At 34.1% G+C, this 18,951-nt stretch overlaps 2 protein-coding genes across 3 annotated transcripts; both read right to left on the bottom strand.

Annotated features, from left to right (window-relative positions):
* Positions 1 to 985: 985 nt before the first annotated feature.
* LOC110641338 (beta-glucosidase 18) lies at positions 986 to 10,325 on the bottom strand. 2 transcript variants are annotated; one of them, XM_058145246.1, is made up of 12 exons: positions 10,099 to 10,325; positions 8,937 to 9,006; positions 8,446 to 8,504; positions 7,776 to 7,851; positions 7,601 to 7,690; positions 7,418 to 7,505; positions 2,420 to 2,672; positions 2,214 to 2,329; positions 1,852 to 2,104; positions 1,658 to 1,760; positions 1,406 to 1,508; positions 986 to 1,310 (listed from the first exon to the last, which is right to left on the bottom strand). In XM_058145246.1, exons 1-12 carry the CDS (start codon positions 10,222 to 10,224, stop codon positions 1,124 to 1,126), a joined length of 1,524 nt encoding a protein of 507 aa, XP_058001229.1. In that variant the 5' UTR covers positions 10,225 to 10,325; the 3' UTR covers positions 986 to 1,123. The 2 variants fall into 2 exon arrangements, with proteins under 2 accessions (XP_058001229.1, XP_021648715.1); XM_021793023.2 differs by having other exon boundaries at positions 7,601 to 7,675; positions 10,099 to 10,324.
* A 3,980-nt stretch (positions 10,326 to 14,305) lies between these two features.
* LOC131179372 (uncharacterized mitochondrial protein AtMg00810-like) lies at positions 14,306 to 15,169 on the bottom strand. The gene has a single exon (XM_058146193.1). The coding sequence runs from the start codon at positions 15,161 to 15,163 to the stop codon at positions 14,306 to 14,308; it is 858 nt and encodes a 285-aa protein (XP_058002176.1). The 5' UTR covers positions 15,164 to 15,169.
* Between the last annotated feature and the right edge of the window lie 3,782 nt (positions 15,170 to 18,951).

The raw sequence follows: 18,951 nt of genomic DNA, 5'->3' as shown, positions 1-18,951 counted from the left end.
ATTAAAAGAAATGGCCACATACATATAAAATATGGTTCAATTAAGACGGCCCAAGAAATATGGTCTGACAAATTATTTACAAAATAAGGTTTATTTTATAAAAATGATAAAATAATCACAAATGACAAGTTAGTTAAATTTTTGCCCAAAAAAAAAAGTAGTTACATTTTCATATTGCCAGTAACCTGGGATATAGCCTAAAAAGCAAAGGGTTTTCATATTCCAAAAGCATTGGTGAGGCGGATGATAACATTTTATCGCATCAGAAGATGGATTCAAGAGTTCAGCCTAAAATTGTATGTAAGTCTTCCAACACAGACACAGAGCCCTACCCCTAGCAGCAATTCAAGAAATAGTAAGTGGCAACCTCCCCCTTAAGGATCACTTAAATTCAATTCTGATACTGCAGCAAATCATAAGTCACAATCAGTACGCTATGTTGCGCTCTGCAGAATCACAAAAGTGAAATTATACAATGCACGACAGCAAGCAGTAATAGTACTTCTCCCCTGGTAGGAGAAACACTAGCCCTGCTAGAATCCATTAGCATTACTCAGGATATGGGACTACAGAAACTTATCATAGACTCTGAAACTTTGTTCAAATCTCTCATGAGGAAACATGATTTGTATTGGGAAATTGACGCCTTAGTGAAACACATTCATTGACGGATTGAATCAATATTCAGTGAAACACATTCATAGACGGATTGAATCAATATTCCAGTCCCTGTGTCTTCAATTTGATCAAAGCAACTGCAATTATGATTGCAGATTGGATGGCAAAGCAGTGTTTTTAGCCTTTCCTTGAAATATTCTAGTTATAATCATCTGTTGATGAAATTTTTGATTTTGGATTCTCTTGGGAATGTAATGTTATTATGCTTTGTTAAAAAAAAAAAAAAAAATTCAGATTGCAAATGCCACAATAAACAACTTAAATAAATAGAAATATTTAATATGCGAACACTGTTCTAGATTACAAATGAACAATGTAATATGTTGTGTTTTATTTCAAAAAAAATATTTCAGATTGCAAATGCCACAAATAAACAACTTAAATAAATATAAATAATTATATATATGAAAACTGTTCTAGATTACAAATGCACAATGTTCTGTTGCTATTCTTGGGCATGAAGAGCTTCATTTTTCAGGAAATGCTGGAACCATTTGGCTGATCTTTTCGGGGTCCTCTGCATTGTTGTGCGATCTACATGAACCAACCCAAAGCTTATGGTGTATCCATATGTCCACTCAAAGTTATCTATCAAAGACCAATGGAAGTAGCCCCGCACATCTGCTCCGTTCCTGTAATTATTATTAACCTCTATTAGATCATCAACTCACCTTAAAAAAGACAGAAATTTTCAAGAATATTGATAGGCAATGAAATGTAAATCTACCTCATTGCAGAAACTAGAGAAGTGAGGTAACCCTCCATGTATTCCACCCTGTTTGTGTCGTTCAGCATATCTTCAATGTTTCTACTGCTAGGTTGTGCATATCCTGCAAGTAATATGTATATTATCATGATACTGAATTTCTAATCTTTGTTTGATAGCTGCTAGATTAAACACATATTTTTTAGATTATACAAATATTTAAGTTTGCAGAAGACAAGAAAATGGTAATTGGAATTTAATTTACTGATATACCATTCTCTGTGATGAACATGGGTGTGTTGTTGTATCTATCTTTGAAGTACATGATTGTTTTCTCCATACTATCTGGAACAACATAGAATGTAGGCATTGCTGTCTGCAAGGACCCAAAAAGAAAAAGAGAAAAAGCAATGTTAATATCATCCGTTTTAATTGTTATTTAGATAGTGAGATTTTGTTTATCTTACTGGCTCTCCTATAAGAACGCCATCTTTCTCTCCAGTTCCGTAAGTAAAGGTATCTTTAAGTAAATCATCATGATAATTGCAAGATGAAAGTAGGCAATCCTTTGCATAGAGAGTGCTATAATGATTGATTCCAATGAAGTCCAATTTGTTCGCTAGTTTCCTCTTGTCCTCCTCTGAAAATGCTGGTAGCCTTAGACCTACAATTTGTTGCATCTCCGGTGGGTACTCTCCATACATAATGGGATCCATAAACCTACACACAAAAAAAAAAAGATAATAAATGCATTAATAGGTTAATCTAAGACCAAGCAACATCTTTATAGGATAAACCTTGAATTATGAGTAATTAATTAATTAATTACCAAGCGGCAATGAAACCTAGAGCTCGTTGTGCAGCAACACGATCAACTGGAATATCTCTTAGTGGCTCATACCAGTAGATATGTAATACAATGCCAATCTTTCCTCCTTGTTTTTCCTATTTCAAGTAATAAAAATTAAGCAGACATGACAAGGAAATAAATTCTCTTTTATTGGTTATTTGATGATATGCTGATATATGTAATACCTGATATTTCTTTCTGTAAATTTCAGTTGCTGTAGCATGAGCCAGTATCATATTATGAGCAGCAATGTAAGGTTCTAATTCAGAGTCTCCAGCTTTGCATTTGTTTGCAGGGTAAGAGCATCGGTTTGGTGGCCATATTCCACTATAGTACCCATATTGGGCCACCATGTTAGCTTCATTGAGTGTAATCCAATGTTTGACCCTATCTCCAAATGCCTCGAAGCAGATATCTGCAAAGTACCCAAAATCATCCCTGCATCAAGATTAAAATGGTAGATTAAATGTTAATATTGCTTTTTAATAAGGGTAGCAACTTCCGATCAATGCTAAACATATAATATTATTCTATAACTATGTTAGAAGAAAGAATACAAGTAATGAAGGAAAGGATTGTGTATTTGTCTGTGTCTCATTTACAGAGATATTACATCTATTTATACATGAGAATATGAACTAATTTGGACAACAATAATAATTGCTATAATTATGCTACACAAATCTCCTATAATCATGCTGATTGCTGTAATTATGTTACACAAATCTCCTATAATCATGCTGATTGCTGTAATTATGCTAACACCCCCCCTCAAACTCAAGGTGGTAGCACAGGTGCCAACTTGAGTTTGCTTAAGAGATCCTGAAAGCGTGAGGATGCGTTTTGGTGAATATATCAAGGTTTGACAGAGGAGACAGGAATCAAACATATGGTGCCATGAGCAACATGATGACGTACAAAATGACAATCAATTTCGATGTGTTTGGTACGCTCATGAAATACATCATTATGAGAAATCTGTATGGCACTTCTATTATCGCAATGAAGTATTGTGGCAGAAGAATGAGTGACACCCAAATCAGTTAATAACCACCGTAACCAAAGTAATTCAGATGTAGCATCAGCAAGAGCACGATATTCAGATTCTGTGCTAGAACGTGCAACAACAGTTTGCTTTTTGCTACGCCAAGAGATAAGAGAATTACCCAAGAAGAAACAATAACCAGTTGTAGAGCGACGATCTGTCAGATCACCAGCCCAATCAGCATCAGAGTAGCCAGATAATACTAGGGAGGAGGTAGAAAAAAAGTGCAAACCATGAAAAAGAGTGCTTTTGATATAACGAAGGATTCTGGCACTGCAGAAATGAGTTGAGCGAGGAGCGGACATAAACCGGTGACCAGTGAACAAAGATATGAAATATCGTGTCGAGTAATCGTGAGATAAACAAGACTCCCGACAAGTCGCCGATATAAAGTAGGATCATCAAGAGGAGTGCCATCAAGAGGTGTAAGTTTGCAATTGAGCTCCAATGGGGTTGATAATCGTTTTGCTATCGATGATGCCCGCCGAGAAAGTAAGTCGGATGCATACTTGGCTTGAGATAGATAATAGCCATCGTAATTTTGAGAAACTTCAAGACCCAAAAATAGCCGAGAGAACCTGTGTCTTTCATTTCAAAATGTTGATTGAGATAATGTTGTAACTCTAAAATACCGGATGAATCATCTCCTGTTATTATCATATCATCAACATAAAGCGTGAGAAGAACAATACCACCGCTATTCGACGAGTGAATAATGCGTAATCATGTGGACTAGAGAGAAAACCAAGTTGAGTAAGAGTGGAACTAAATTTGGCAAACCAGCCACAGGAGCTTGTTTTAATCCATATAAGGCTCCAAGTTTGCAAACCTTATGAGGAGAATGATAACCGGAGGAGGATGCATATAAACCTCTTCTGTTAAATCACCATGAAGAAAAGCATTTTTAACATCCATCCGAAAAGTTTCCATTTACGAACTACAGCAATAGCTAAGAGACTGCGAATAGATGTTAATCGGGCCACTGGAGCAAAAGTTTCTCCATAGTCGATACCATACTCTTGAGTGTACCCTTTGGCTACTAAGCGAGCTTTGTAGCATTCAATAGTTCTATCAGAACGGGTCTTGATTTTGTAAATCCATTTGCAATCAATCAGGGTCTTGTTTGGTGGAAGATCAACTAAATCCCAAGTATGAGTTTTCTCTAAAGCCCAAGTTCGCTACCATAGCTTGTCGCCAAAGAGGGTCGTGATTGCCTCACGATAAGAATGAGGCTCATGAAGGGTTGCAATAGTAGAGTAACAATGAAAATCGAAAGATAATGAGGAGTTTCTCTTACACGGTAGAACGACGAAGAGTAGTGCTAGGAGGAGATGCAGCGCAGTAATCGATCAACAATCAGTGCTTGATTCAACGAGGTGTGTAGTTGGGCTAATATTGAGCACATCACAATCACTGGATCAGACTTGGAAACAAATTTCTTTGGAGGAGTCGGTGAAAAATAGAGAGTCGATGATGAGTGATGAAAATTGAAAAGAGAATAGAATATATAAATGTCCCAAAAGGTAACATGACGAGAGATGTATAACTTATTAGAAATAGGATCCCAACAACGATACCCTTTGTGTTCAATGCCATAACCAAAAAAACAACATAGACGAGCACAAGGTTCTAATTTGGTATGTTCATGAGGTTATAAAAGAACAAAAGAAACACATCCAAAAGGTTTAAGGATGGAATAGTCAGGAGGTTGTCCAAACAACTTTTCAAAAGGAGATAAATTATGAAGAACCAAGGTAGGAAGACGATTAATAACATAAACAGATGAAAAGTCGCTTCTCCCAAAATTTTTCTCGACATGAGGCGTAAAGAAGAAGAGTACGCATGAATCAAGAATATGGCGATGCTTGCGTTCGGCTCGCCCATTCTGTTGAGAGGTGTGAGGACAAGAACGTTGAACAACGGTGCCTTGTTGACTAAGAAACTGAAGTAAAGAAGAATCCCGATATTCCATGGCATTGTCTGTTCGAAGAATTTTAATGTCACAAGAGAATTGAGTTTTAATCATTTTTGCAAATGTGATGTAAATTTGTGATAACTCAGATCGATGTTTCAAAAAATATATCCAAGTAAACCGAGAATAATCATCAATAAATATTACAAAATAACGAAAACCATTTACTGAAGAAATAGGAGAAGGACCCCAAATGTCAGAATGAATTAAACCAAAAGGAGTGTCTGAAGTAGTATTATTATGAGAAAAAGATAATGCAGGTTGTTTTGCAAGCTGACAATTTAAACAATTAAATGACTCAAACTTAGTAGATCCTAATAATCCACGAGAAATTAAAGGTTGAATTTTACTGGTAGAAGCATGACCAAGACGAAGATGCCATTGGTGAATGGAGGAATTAGGGATTGTAGCTGCAGACACAAATCTCTGAGGAAGATGTAAAGATGTAAGCTCAAATAATCGACCCACTCTGCGACCCTCCCCAAGAATCTGTCCCGTTTGTGGATCCTGTACCTGGACACCATGGTGAGAAAAAATAACATTTAGTCCTCTTTCACACAACTGACCAACAGAAATAAGATTGAGTGCCAAATTAGGGATATAATAGGTGTCAGGGAGATGAAGATTTGAGGTAGACACATGACCAGTATGTGTGATGTTCATTTTAGTACCATTTGCAGTATGGATTGGTGGTAAGGAAGATACAGGTTTTGCAGAAGACAAGAATTTAAGATTAGTGGTCATATGATTACAACATGCAGAGTCAAAAAGCCAATAAGAATTACCCGGAGTGGCAGACATGGCAGCAGGAGAATTAGAAGAGATAACCTGTTTGAATAGTGCCTCAAGATCACTCATGGTGATGGCAGTAGAGCCCTCAGTAGCAGCAACAGCAGTGACAGAGGAAGATCCAGGCTTTGAGACATTCTTGAATTTAGAATGCCCTCCTTTTGATCTTGGAGGGCGTGTGGGACAATGTTCAAGAATATGACCGTAACCATGACAATATCTGCATTTTATGGTAGGACAATATGCAAAAGCATGACCAATTTGATTACAATTCTTACAGAGTTGATTGCCAGATTTCTGATGTGAGGATCGAGTAGTTGCAAGCGACTTCAAATTGAGGAGTTTTATCCAAACCGAGACGAGTCTCTTCAAAAATAATCTCTTGAATAGCAGTTTCCAATGATGGGAGTGGATTTCGATGTAGCGAGGGCCTTTCGAGCGGCCTCATATTACGATCGAAGAGCCATTAGAACTTGAATGAGATGAAGATGATCTTCACGATTTTGGCACGAGATATTTGATTCCAAATAGGTTGGACACGGGCAAGAAAATCATTCCGCAGTTGACTGCTTCTTGTTTGATTATGAAGAGTAGTCCTGGCCCGATAATAGTGGGCAAGTCCGGTGGTGCGATATCGATTAGCCAAAAATCCCGATTTCTTTTGCGAGTCATAATTAGCAAACCGGATGTGGATGGGCGAGGCAGGTATTGCGAAACCGGTGATGATCGATGATTTTACTATCCCAATCCTCAAGACGGTCGACAAATTTTGCATCGATTTCATCGTTCTCTCTTGTCGGTAGCGATGATATCTCCGGTAACAATACGCCAAAGCTTGCGACCTATCAAAAAACTTTTCATTCCTTGAACCCAAAGATTATAGTTAGAACCAGTCAGAACTGTTGCAATAGGTTTTGAAATATCAGATTTCTCCATTGATAACAAGATGAGGAGAAAAAAAAATGGTATAATAATAGGTATGAAAGAATGAACCAGAACAGGTTGTAGAGAGAGCAGAGAGACCCCAAAAAAACTAGAAATAAAAGCTTTATGGCTCTGATACCATGTTAGAAGAAAGAATACAAGTAATGAAGGAAAGGATTGTGTATTTGTCTGTGTCTCATTTACAGAGATATTACATCTATTTATACATGAGAATATGAACTAATTTGGACAACAATAATAATTGCTATAATTATGCTACACAAATCTCCTATAATCATGCTGATTGCTGTAATTATGTTACACAAATCTCCTATAATCATGCTGATTGCTGTAATTATGCTAACAAACTAAATTACAAATATGATAACAAGATGACTCTCCCTATTCATAACTTTGACCATATAAATGATGGCTCATGCTAAAGAAACTTACTGCATTTGAGGACTTAGCCAAGCGCCATAACGATCTTCTAGCTCTTGAGGAACATCAAAATGGTGCAATGTAACAAATGGTTCTATTCCTACATAATTGATGAGGTAAAATATAAGAAAGAAGAAAAATCTTAAACCTTCACTCAAGTCGCAAAGAATCATAACATGGGTCAATGTGTTTTACCTCTGAGCAAAAGAGCATCAATAAGCTTGTTGTAAAATGCAATTCCCTCAGAATTGACTTCTCCAAATCTACCCTCTATGATTAAAATTACAATTAATTAAAACATGAAGAAATGAATAAAAAAGAAAACCCTTATACATAATTCAAAGGTAAAAGAAATTTTTATGGAACATACTTGGAAGGATTCTGACCCATGAAATAGAGAATCTGTATGAATTTACTCCAAGGGAATGCATCAACTCTATATCTTCCTGTTGCAATACAATCATAATTTATAATTTTATTGTAAATATATCATAAAATTCAGCAAATGTTCGGTTGTAAATGTGGGCCAAAAAAATCTCTTATTATTTTCCCTTTCAAAATCAGTTGGGTTTGGACTATTGGCCTGTCTATTCCAACTTAACCTGACCAAAAATTCTATTATCATAAAAATGTGTCAAGATGAAAATTAGATTTCATTAAAAAAAATGAAATTTTTTTTAAAAAAAAGATGAAATTAAAGATTTTCAAAAAATTATTTTCAGCTAGTGAATATACATATTTTTAAAATTTTCAACAGATTTATTTTAAAAAATCATAATTTTTCCAAACACAAATTTACATATTTTATTATTATTATATAAAATTGCTTAATTATTTAATGAATTTACCTCCAACTACGAACAGAATCAAAGTTAATTAATTTAGCTCTGTTCTGTTGATTGATAAGAACTTTCAAAACTCTAATTGATGGAAGAATATAAAATTTCAAGATTCCTATGGGAATCTTTGGTGGGACAGTTATAGCTCAAACTAATCATCTATCAATAATTCATATTATTGGGCATCTAATTATCAATTACCAAAAATAGATGATAGTGATCATCGGCTGTATCCCCATTGCTCCTATCCTTAATTTCTCCTGAAAACAAAAGCAATCACATTTATCTTTAATAAGACAACAATAGAGGCAAAAAAAAAATGCATTTTTGTTATTATTTAGCAAATTAACAAATTTTATTATTAAAAATCATTATGAATTTTTTAAAAATACCTTTAAATAAAATGGGTATTTATATAATTTGAGAAAATCATGTAATTTACTGAGGCAAAAAAATCAGTCACAAAAGGGAAAAAGCTATTTCTTATCTCCAATTATTAAATCGTTTTAATAGAAAAAATAAAAATTGAAATCTTAGGATAGGACTGAGTCTCTAATCTCATGTGAAAAGAAATTAATTAATCTAAATGAAAATTTGACCAACAGCAAATTAGATAAAGTTAATTATACGCCAAGAAATTATTCCTTGGACTCTACTAATAAATAAATAAATTAGAATAATAATATTCGTACCAGGAGACATGTGGGTGAATACGTCCCAATTGCTGAGGCCTTTGTTGGCTTCCAAGTAGGCTCCTTCAATCTGCACGAATAAACAGACAAATTAATCGTCATATCAGACGACGCAATCATCCAGATTTACTTCAATATAGGACCTAAATCGCAGGTGAAGGCGACGAGAAAGTCCAAAAAGTTGCTTCTGCATCTATTTGACCCTTCCCAAACTGACCCCACAAATTAATTTAACTCCCCTTTCACGTTATGCATTTTAGGTTGAATGTGTGGGAGACGTACGTTGTTATCAAGTTTAGTAAATATATCTGTTAAAATTTTGCTATTTTTTAAAGTTGTTCATAAAATTTTATTTTGCTAATCGAAATAAAAATTTATTAATTTATAAATGGGAAATATTGTCTGCATTGTGAGAATTTGCTCTGCAAGGGTTAGAAATTTAATTACAATATAAAAAAAAACTTAAAATTTAAAATGAAATAATCTTTTGGTTGCAAAAATTACTGAAATTTTTGTTTGATTAGAAAATTGCTTTAAATTTTTTGAGCTCCATAAAATTACTTTTTTTTAATGAGAAGATTATTTTATTGATATTAAATTTTAACAAATTATTAGATACATCTGGTGTATGTGTACCTTTACTAATAAAACAGTAGGTTTCATCTTTTTATTTTTGTTGTGTAATTATTTTTATATGAGTATGCGATATACTATTTTTTAGTACACCAGATGTACTCAATAATTCTACAAAATACAATCAAAAGCTGCCAGATACAATGAAATAAGCACACAAATAAAATTAATTAATGCTATAAAAGCGAACTCAAAATTTTTACCATATTTAAAATTAATTTTATGATATTTTATAATAAGAATAATTTAACCAATAGAGATATTTGTATAGATAATTATATGTGAATTGTGAGTTGAATATATACAACATATATGGCTAGCTAGATACAGTTTCTTAAAGAAGAAACAAATGTAGGGACAATGGCGTTAAAAGAAGTTTTCTGCATATTGAAAAGAGATTATCAGCAAGCCAGAAAGGAATGCAAGTGAAGTAAGATGAATGGCTGCTGGATATACATTTATGAAAAAAGGCAAACAGCTGAATTACAGAAGGTGATGGATAATTGGATAAATATATATATATAGTTACCTGATAAGAAGAAGTAGCAGTCCCGAACAAAAAAGATGAAGGGAATTGGCTACGGTCCAAACATGAACACCCATTTATCATCATCAATGATAGGAAGAGAACTAAAACAGGACAGACTTTCTTCATCTTTCTTACTGATTTTCTTTTTAAGTTTTCTTCTTCTTCTGCGCAGCTAATAACTAGCAGAGAGGTGAACTTCCTTCTTAATTGGTGTGTTCTCGCTGGGATCGATCTTCCCTTTATATAGAAAACTCATTGGCACTTTTTTCATTTTTTTATTTCTAGTTGGATATTGCACATTAATTTTTGGTCAAATATAATATATATGCACACATAATCAAAGTTGCCGGTCAAGACCCTGCCAAGTCCACGGCAAATGGATTAGATTAAAATAAAATGGATTATTCACACCATTTTAGATGTCAATTAAAGTTTATATTTAATTAATTAATATGTTATGATATGACTTAAATTTTAGGTATATTTTTATGAGTTCAAATTATAATCTTATCCAAAATGTTTACGGGAACTCAAATAAATCATTTTATAAGATTTATGACTGTAGCAAAGTGCACGTATCTATATTTTATTTATTTCGACAAAATATAAAAATTTAAGTAAATATACTTACATTAGGGTTTAGAGAATTCTAACAATGGTAACTTATAATTCTTTTAGACCTCTTCATAAAATATCTCATATTAATGAAAAATTATAAAATAATCATGTGTAGAATGCTCTATATGAAATAATAAGTTAATAAAATATTAACAAATATATATAAATAGGTCTCATTAAATAATAACTGTTTGATAATAAATTTTTTAGAAAATAATTACTAATTATTTTAAATATTTATCTATATTTTTGTTATTCTATGTAAATGGTCTACTGAAATCGATTAAATAACACGTGTCATTATACAATTTGCTATGGGTAACACTTTTTCTTTCTTTTGTCGTGATCTTCCTATCTCAGCACATCTCTGGCTATTACAACCGCCAAAGGAATGGTAGTTTTGAGTTGCTATTTTTCATGCAAGTGCAAGATTTTTTTTTTTTAATACAATTGATTGTTTTTTAATTAAACCTTCATGATAAAAGGGTTTTGAATAATAATAATAATAATAATAATAATAATAATAACCACATAAAAAATAATGGAGATTTGATCTTTACAGGGGACAACCTAGTTAACTCCAGCAATTGCACATGCTGAAACCAGAAATTGACCAGACAGGTTGACAAGATTTTTCATAAATCAAATGTTCTTTTTCTTTTTTTTTTTTTCCTATCTGTTTTGTAGTTATCATATATAAATAAGAGCCATGTGTCATCTTCATCCAATAGTATATATCCGAACACAGATCAGCGTGTACTGGTTATAACTCATATTTTCTTTTTCCACCACGTATATGAGTCATCTCGATCATGTTAGGACTTGTTGACGTTACATCCAATTGATATTAAGTTGTGTAACCAAAAGGTATATATCTTCATCCTCAGGTTATCAAACTTACTATCTATGAATTGTAATTTAATAATATTATAGTCATTTTAAGAATTATAAGATCTCGAATTTATAAATGTGCATTATCCCTTATATTAACATTAAACAAGATTACAGCTATTTTTGAAATTTATTGTTTTGTCATTCTCTAGCTATTTCTATATCAATATATATATATATATATCTTAATCGGTCTTTCTTTCTTTCAATACACGTATATGTCAATTGGCAAAAAGGGAAAGGAAAATTTTGACAAGCAAACAATTGCTACACGACTTAATTTTATTTTCACCTTTTGTTTCCCTCTCAAGGGCACACGTTGCTGTAACTGTCAGTATCACCTTATTATTTGCTAATTGCTATTCGATTCTCTTCCCAATCTGCATCAAAAATTACATGTTGTATACTAATTTTCTAACAAGGCATTTCATTATTATACACTAACACGTTATTAGAATTGGTAGCAATCATTAACTCAAGGTTTGTGTTGGATTTAAAAGCATATTGTAGTTCCTGTTTGTTGATTATTAGTTGTAGTAAAGATTAAAAAGGCATAGAACTTTGAGGAATAAAGATTTGAGTATCATAAGAATATATTTCAAAAGAGTTGGAATTCTTTTAAAAAGTATGTAATCGCCACATGATGGAGAAAAAAGGAAAAGTTATCATTCAACGATGGTGGCCTCTATTGATCAACGTTTGAAAGGGATGTGATCTAAAGCTAAGGAAGACGTATATATGTGAAACTCTTAATAAAACCAAGGCAAGACCTTCACATAGATTTCACATCCACAGGACAATCCATACCATGATCGGAGAAATCAGGCATAAAAAAGAAAACAAAATTTCAAATTTTTGATTGGGACATGACTTGCTTTCATAGGAAAATATAAGTGAAAAAAATGAATTAGTAGTCATTAAATTTAGATTTTAATTAATAAAGTGAATTTTTATTTTTACTTTTTTTGCATAATTAAGGGTGTTTATATATAAACTATAAGGTAATTTTATTAAAATAAAATCTATGTATTTAACCAATAAAAAAATATTATGTATTTATATATGAGATTTATTATAATTTGAATTAAAATAATATATATTAATTGGTTTAATATATGCACTCTGGCATAGATAAAGCTTGCTTGAGAAGAAGAGAAAAATAAAACAGCAAGAAAGAGAAAGGCATGTTGGATTAAAACAGAACAATCAATTAATGAAGTTTAAAAAACACTTAATCAAATAAAAAAATATAAAAAGGAGCATGAAAGAGAAAGGTCCGTTGTTTTTGAAACAGAACAACCAATTAATGATTTTTTTTTTTTTTTTAAATGCATCCACAAGGAAACAACAATGACAAGGAACCGCAAGCAAAAGAGAGAGAGAGAGAGGATTGTTGTACTAAAACAGAACAGCCAATTATTTATGTTTAGAAGTTATTTCATCTAACGATGAAATAAAATAGAAGTTGTCTATTTTAACTATTTACTTTAAAATGTGAAAATATGTTCTGATTAAAATTCAAATATAATATTGCATAATTAATTTAAAAAAAAAACTTGGTTACTATTAAATTAAAATAAATTTATTGATATAAAATGCAAAAAATAATAGAATAATTAATATAAAATACTTGGAGAACGGAAAGAAAATGCATAAACTCTCTTTGGGCAATAGATATCTAAATATTTTATTGTTGTTTAGAAATAATCTGATTGGTATTTCTACCCTATAATGTGTAAAAAGATTTTGAATTCAAATATCCTCAACCACTTATCATGTTTCACAACTTTGAATTGCATTTCTCCTGGTGCGGCCATGAGACTCAGGGAAAATGAAGAGCTGTCTTGTTTTACTATCCTCCAAAAACATATAAATTATATTTTAATCAATAAAGTATAGAGAAAATCTAAATCTGCCTGTGAATTGAATTAATTTTTCGTATTAGGTGAAAACATTTTGAATAGCCATATATATGAGATAGGAAGATTTCGTAGAAGCATCGTAGTCTGCCCAAACTGGGTCCGAAATTTCTGGGCAAATTAGAATTTTCCTGCTCTGAAACTAAATTAACTTTATATAATTAGACGACTTCAATAGATAACAAAGTGAAGAAGATGTAATTTTATTAATGTTAAACCTCAATAATACAATTGACAGTATACATTCAGCTTAAATAAAAAGAATAATAACAGAGGTTGCTGAAAAAGAGGAGAAAAATAATGAAGACTATCACTTGGAAGGGAACGAATTACCCAAAGAATCTCAACCACAAAGACTCATTCAAATATACAATATTTACAGAATTCACCTTATCACTCCTTTACTCAAGCCTAAAAACACGGCATCCTTATTTCTCCTGAGAGGCGGACTCGTCCTTATTACTCCTTGAGTTAATATCCCCCCTCAAACTATGTCCAGGGTGGAGACATAGTTTGCGTCGAAATTGTGCTAGGCGAGCCTTTGTCATGGACTTCGTAAATATATCAAGATTTGATATCTTTGAGGAATGTATCTTGTGATCATAACCCCTTGAGCAACACGCTCTCTAACATAGTGATAGTCAAGAGCAACATGCTTCATGCGTGAATGTAATCTGGATTGGTATTAAATGTAGAGCACTAAGAGTATCACCATATAAAATAGGCAACGCTTGGGATAGATTTGCAAGTCCTGTAAGAGATATCCAAGCCAAGTAAGCTCAGTGCGGTGTGAGCCATGGAACGATACTCGGCCTCGGTGCTAGAACGCGCATAGCGATGTGTTGTTTCTTGGCACACCAGGAAATGATATTGCAACCAAGAAAAGTACAGTAGCCTGTAGTAGACCGTCGTGTGGTTGGACATCCGGCCCAGTCTGCATCAGAAAATGCACTAAGAACAAGTGAGGTATCTTTTTTAAAAAATAAGCCAAAATGTATTGTTCCTTTGAGATATCGTAATATACGACGAACATATTTTAAGTGAGACAAAGTTGGACTGTGCATGAATTGAGAAATATAGTTGACACTATAGGACAAATCCGGTCGGGTTAGTGTCAAATACTGTAACGAACCCACAAGCCCTCGAAAGAAGGTGGGATCAGCTACTGGTGTCGGGTCTGTAACAGCATCGTGTCGCTGAACAAGTGGAGTGGGCATCGGTTGACAATCCACCATCTGAGCTCTTTCCAAAATTGAATAGGCATAACGGGTTTGATTCAATTGTAACCCAGAGTCAGTTGATTGAATTTGAATGCCTAGAAAATGATGCAATGGCCCAAGGTCTTTCATGGAAAACTCCTTGCTTAAGACCTGCAAAAAATTCTGAACTAGAGCCATAGACGATCCTGTTAACAACATATCATCCACGTAAATTAATAAAACCAATACACCTGTCGATGTATGCATGACAAACAAGGATGGATCAGCTAAACTGCAAAAAAAACCATAATCAATTAAAAACATACTCAACCTATTAAACCAGGCTCTCGGAGCCTGTTTTAAACCATACAATGCTCGCTGTAATTTGCAAACATGATTAGGATAATTAGGATCTTTCATTCCAGGTGGCTGATCCATATATAAATCTTCATTATAAATCCATGCAAAAATGCATTTTCACGTCTAATTGGCGAATTGGCCAATTTTTCACTAAAGCCACGAAAGAACTAAGCGTATGGTTCTGGTTTAATAACAGGAGTAGGTTTGATGTAATCAACACCATCTAGTTGATGAAACCCCTTGGCAACTAGTCTAGCTTTCAATCTATCCAAATGCCCATCAGAATTTATTTTAGCTTTAAAAACCCACTTACACCCTATTATATTTACATGCGCTGGTCTAGGAACAAGTTCCCAAGTGTGGTTTGACTGTAAAGCTTGATACTCCTCTATCATAGCCTGTTTCCAACCTGGATGTGCAAGAGCACTCTTAACAGTTTTAGGCTCAGGAGGTATATCAGGAGATATAGACACATGTAAAGCATACTTTGGGTTTGGCTTAACTATTCCGGACTGTGACCTGGTGACCATCGAATGTCGAGGCTGCAATGCTTCGTCCTGAACTTGTTCAGCTGATATTTCAGCCAAAGATGATGAACAGACTTCAGGAAGCAACTCTTCTTGATCCGTATGAACTGTTGGTAGACTGATTACAGTACCATCAATCATAGAAGTACCAGGTACATGAGTATTAGTTGGAGATGACAAAAACACCGAGTCTGATTCAATTGCAGCAACTTGTTTACCAACAACGTCCTCTGCTGCTAAGGAATTTTGAACTGTGTCTTCAACTCTATTTGACAAAAACAATGGAGGTGGAGACAGCTGCTCCTGTTCAGCCTGTTCTAGATGCATCCCGTCATCTTGAACAGCATCAGAGTGTGAATGATGAGCTGCTAGTGGAGACTCACTTGTAGGATCAAATTCTGTTTCATGATCTCCTATAGTCCGATTGTCATGTGTTCTTTGGTATAGGAACGGTAATACATCCGGACTGCACTTTCTTCAGAACTTAGTGGAAAATCAGTAATCTCAGCAGATGGTAACCAAGAATCCATAAGCTTGTCAACAAACATTTTATTAGGAGATGCAGATTTATACGGAAAAACATTTTCATCAAAGCTCACATGTCGAGATATTATTATTTTCTTAGTTTTGGGATTGAAACATTTGTAACCTTTGTGTTTTTCACTATACCCTATAAAAACACATAAACAAGACTTAGGATCAAACTTATGACCTCTTGTGTCCCATATATATGGAAAACACTTAGAACCAAAGACACGTAGGGAGCTATAATCAAAATGAGTTCCATGCAATTTAAAATATGGTGTTTCATTCCCTAGCACGTAGTAGGCAACCTATTTATTAAAAAAGCAGCGGTTGAAAAGCATCGACCCACATAGACAATGGCACATGACTATGATACATCATCGTCAATCCTAATTCACGAATAAAACGGTGTCGTCGTTCGACAGCACCTGTTTGCTCGGGTGTATGAGGACACGACACTTGATGTTTAATACCTTGTGAAAGAAAATGTGAAGATAAAGCATTATTCAAAAACTCACCTCCTCCATCGGAATGGAAAACCTTGATGGTCTTCCCAAATTGTCTTAGCACAAACTGTTCAAAAGCTTTATAAGCAACAAAGAAATCCGATTTTTTCTTTAGTGGTATAAGCCAAGAGTATTTAGAGTAATCATCTACCAAGCAAGCATAATATTTAAATTTGGCAAAAGATAAAACAGGGGCTGGTCCCCATAAATCACAATGAACTTTTTCAAATACAGTGGTACTTTTATTGGAAGACAAACTAAATGGAAATTTGCTCAATTTGCCTAATTGGCAACTATCACATAAAAATTTAGAATGCAAGGAACCTTTAACATCAATAAGGTTCTTATTAAACAAAATAGAAATCGCAGAAGGTTAAGGGTGTCCTAATCGTTGATGCCATATGTCCATTGCTCCGGACCTAAATCGATTGGAAAAATATGCTTTGATTCCCGACAAGATATAAAGGTTATTTTTCCGTGGCCCTTGTAGCGATGCCCTGTCGTCATCGATCCTTAATGAAATAGAAACATTAGAAAATTCACAATTCACAGGATAATCATCTGTTAATTGGCCTACATAAAGTAAATTCTTTTTTAGAGCAGGAACAGAAAAGACATTTGAAAGTGATAATTTTTGCTTCTGTTCTATAGACGTCATTCCAACACCATCGATGGATAGAAACGTTCCATCGATGGTTATGGAATAAGGTCCATAATAGTCAGTAAGTTTATGGAATAGATTTTTGTTACCTGTCATATGATTCGATGCACCAGAGTCTGCAACCCAGTCAGTATCTACAACATCAGTATCCAATGTGAGTGCCGAAAGAGCTTGAGCAGGGCTGCTTTGTTTTTCTTGTGGAATCCACAGCAAATCTTCGCGATGTGACTATCTCTCATTGCGGTATTGACACTTCGTTCTTATACACTGCTCACCGTGGTGTCATTCTTCTACGACCAGCCGGGGGAGGTCGCCTTTGGGAAGAATACGACTCTTTGTTTGGAAAAGGGTTTTGCGTTTGCTGGTCTTGAAAACCACTCCCTTGGGAATTAAATCTAGGACGCCGATTCGAGGAATTACTGGATGAATTCGTTGATTTCCATAAAAGCCACATGCGAAATTTGATCAAGACCAGATTCGCTACGTGGAAAACCACACTCGTCATTGGTCTAAATTCTTAAGTTGAGAGACCAGTTCATTAAAATTGGGTCGCGATGGTTTAAGCATCGTCGTAGTAAACGCTTCGCATCTTGGGTCCTGCATCGTAAGGAGACAAAAGACTTTTTCTTCATCGGGTACTTTTTTCCCGATAGCGGCTAAACTGTCGCAGAGTTCTTTAAACAACGCAGATGTTGATGATGGACCGATTTTCATCTTTGCGAAAATAGGTCAATTGTCGCCTGAGGGTAAATTCCTCTCTTGAGAATCTTGTGCATATGCATCTTTTAATGCACTCCAAACAAGATGAATCGTTTCTAGTCCGATGACAAGTCCGAGTGATTCCTCACTAAGGGTGCCATAGATCCACCCACGAAGTAATCTATCGACTTTTGCCACGCCTTGAAGATGTCGATTGCTTTGTGGTTGATAGTTTTACGGAATTGGATTGGGAGGGTAGCAATTTCGATCTTCAGAAAGCCATTAACCAAATGATCCGACAATTCCTGACTTTCAGCTAAACTCAAAAGTTGTTCTCTCCACAGAGGATAGTTTGATTGTTTGAGCTTTAAGGTAACAAAATTGGCTACATTCAGAGAAGAAGCCATGGTGAGCAGATCGTTGAGGCTCTGATACCAAGATAACAAAGTGAAAAAGATGTAATTTTATTAATGTGAAACCTCAATAATACAATTGACAGTATACATTCAGCTTAAATAAAAAGAATAATAACAGAGGTTGCTGAAAAAGAGGAGAAAAATAATGAAGACTATCACTTGGAAGGGAACGAATTACCCAAAGAATCTCAACCACAAAGACTCATTCAAATATACAATATTTACAGAATTCACCTTATCACTCCTTTACTCAAGCCTAAAAACACGGCATCCTTATTTCTCCTGAGAGGCGGACTCGTCCTTATTACTCCTTGAGTTAATAATCCCATGACTTTTATTTCCTATTAAATTTTTGTGTATATATGTTTCGTGATTATCTTGGACAACTAAAAGCTATGTGTCATCTTAATCCTTAACTTGCAAGACTCAGACCATTTTCAATTACATATTTTCTTAATTAAATAAATTTTTTAAAGTTATCTATATTCATATATATATATGTTAGACCTTTCAAATATTTTGTGTATTTTTT

The sequence above is a fragment of the Hevea brasiliensis genome, chromosome 4, assembly GCF_030052815.1.
Source record: "Hevea brasiliensis isolate MT/VB/25A 57/8 chromosome 4, ASM3005281v1, whole genome shotgun sequence".
Lineage (NCBI taxonomy): Eukaryota > Viridiplantae > Streptophyta > Magnoliopsida > Malpighiales > Euphorbiaceae > Hevea > Hevea brasiliensis.
The sequence above is the reverse complement of the archived record's forward strand: the minus strand, read 5'-3'. Positions and strand labels throughout refer to the sequence as shown.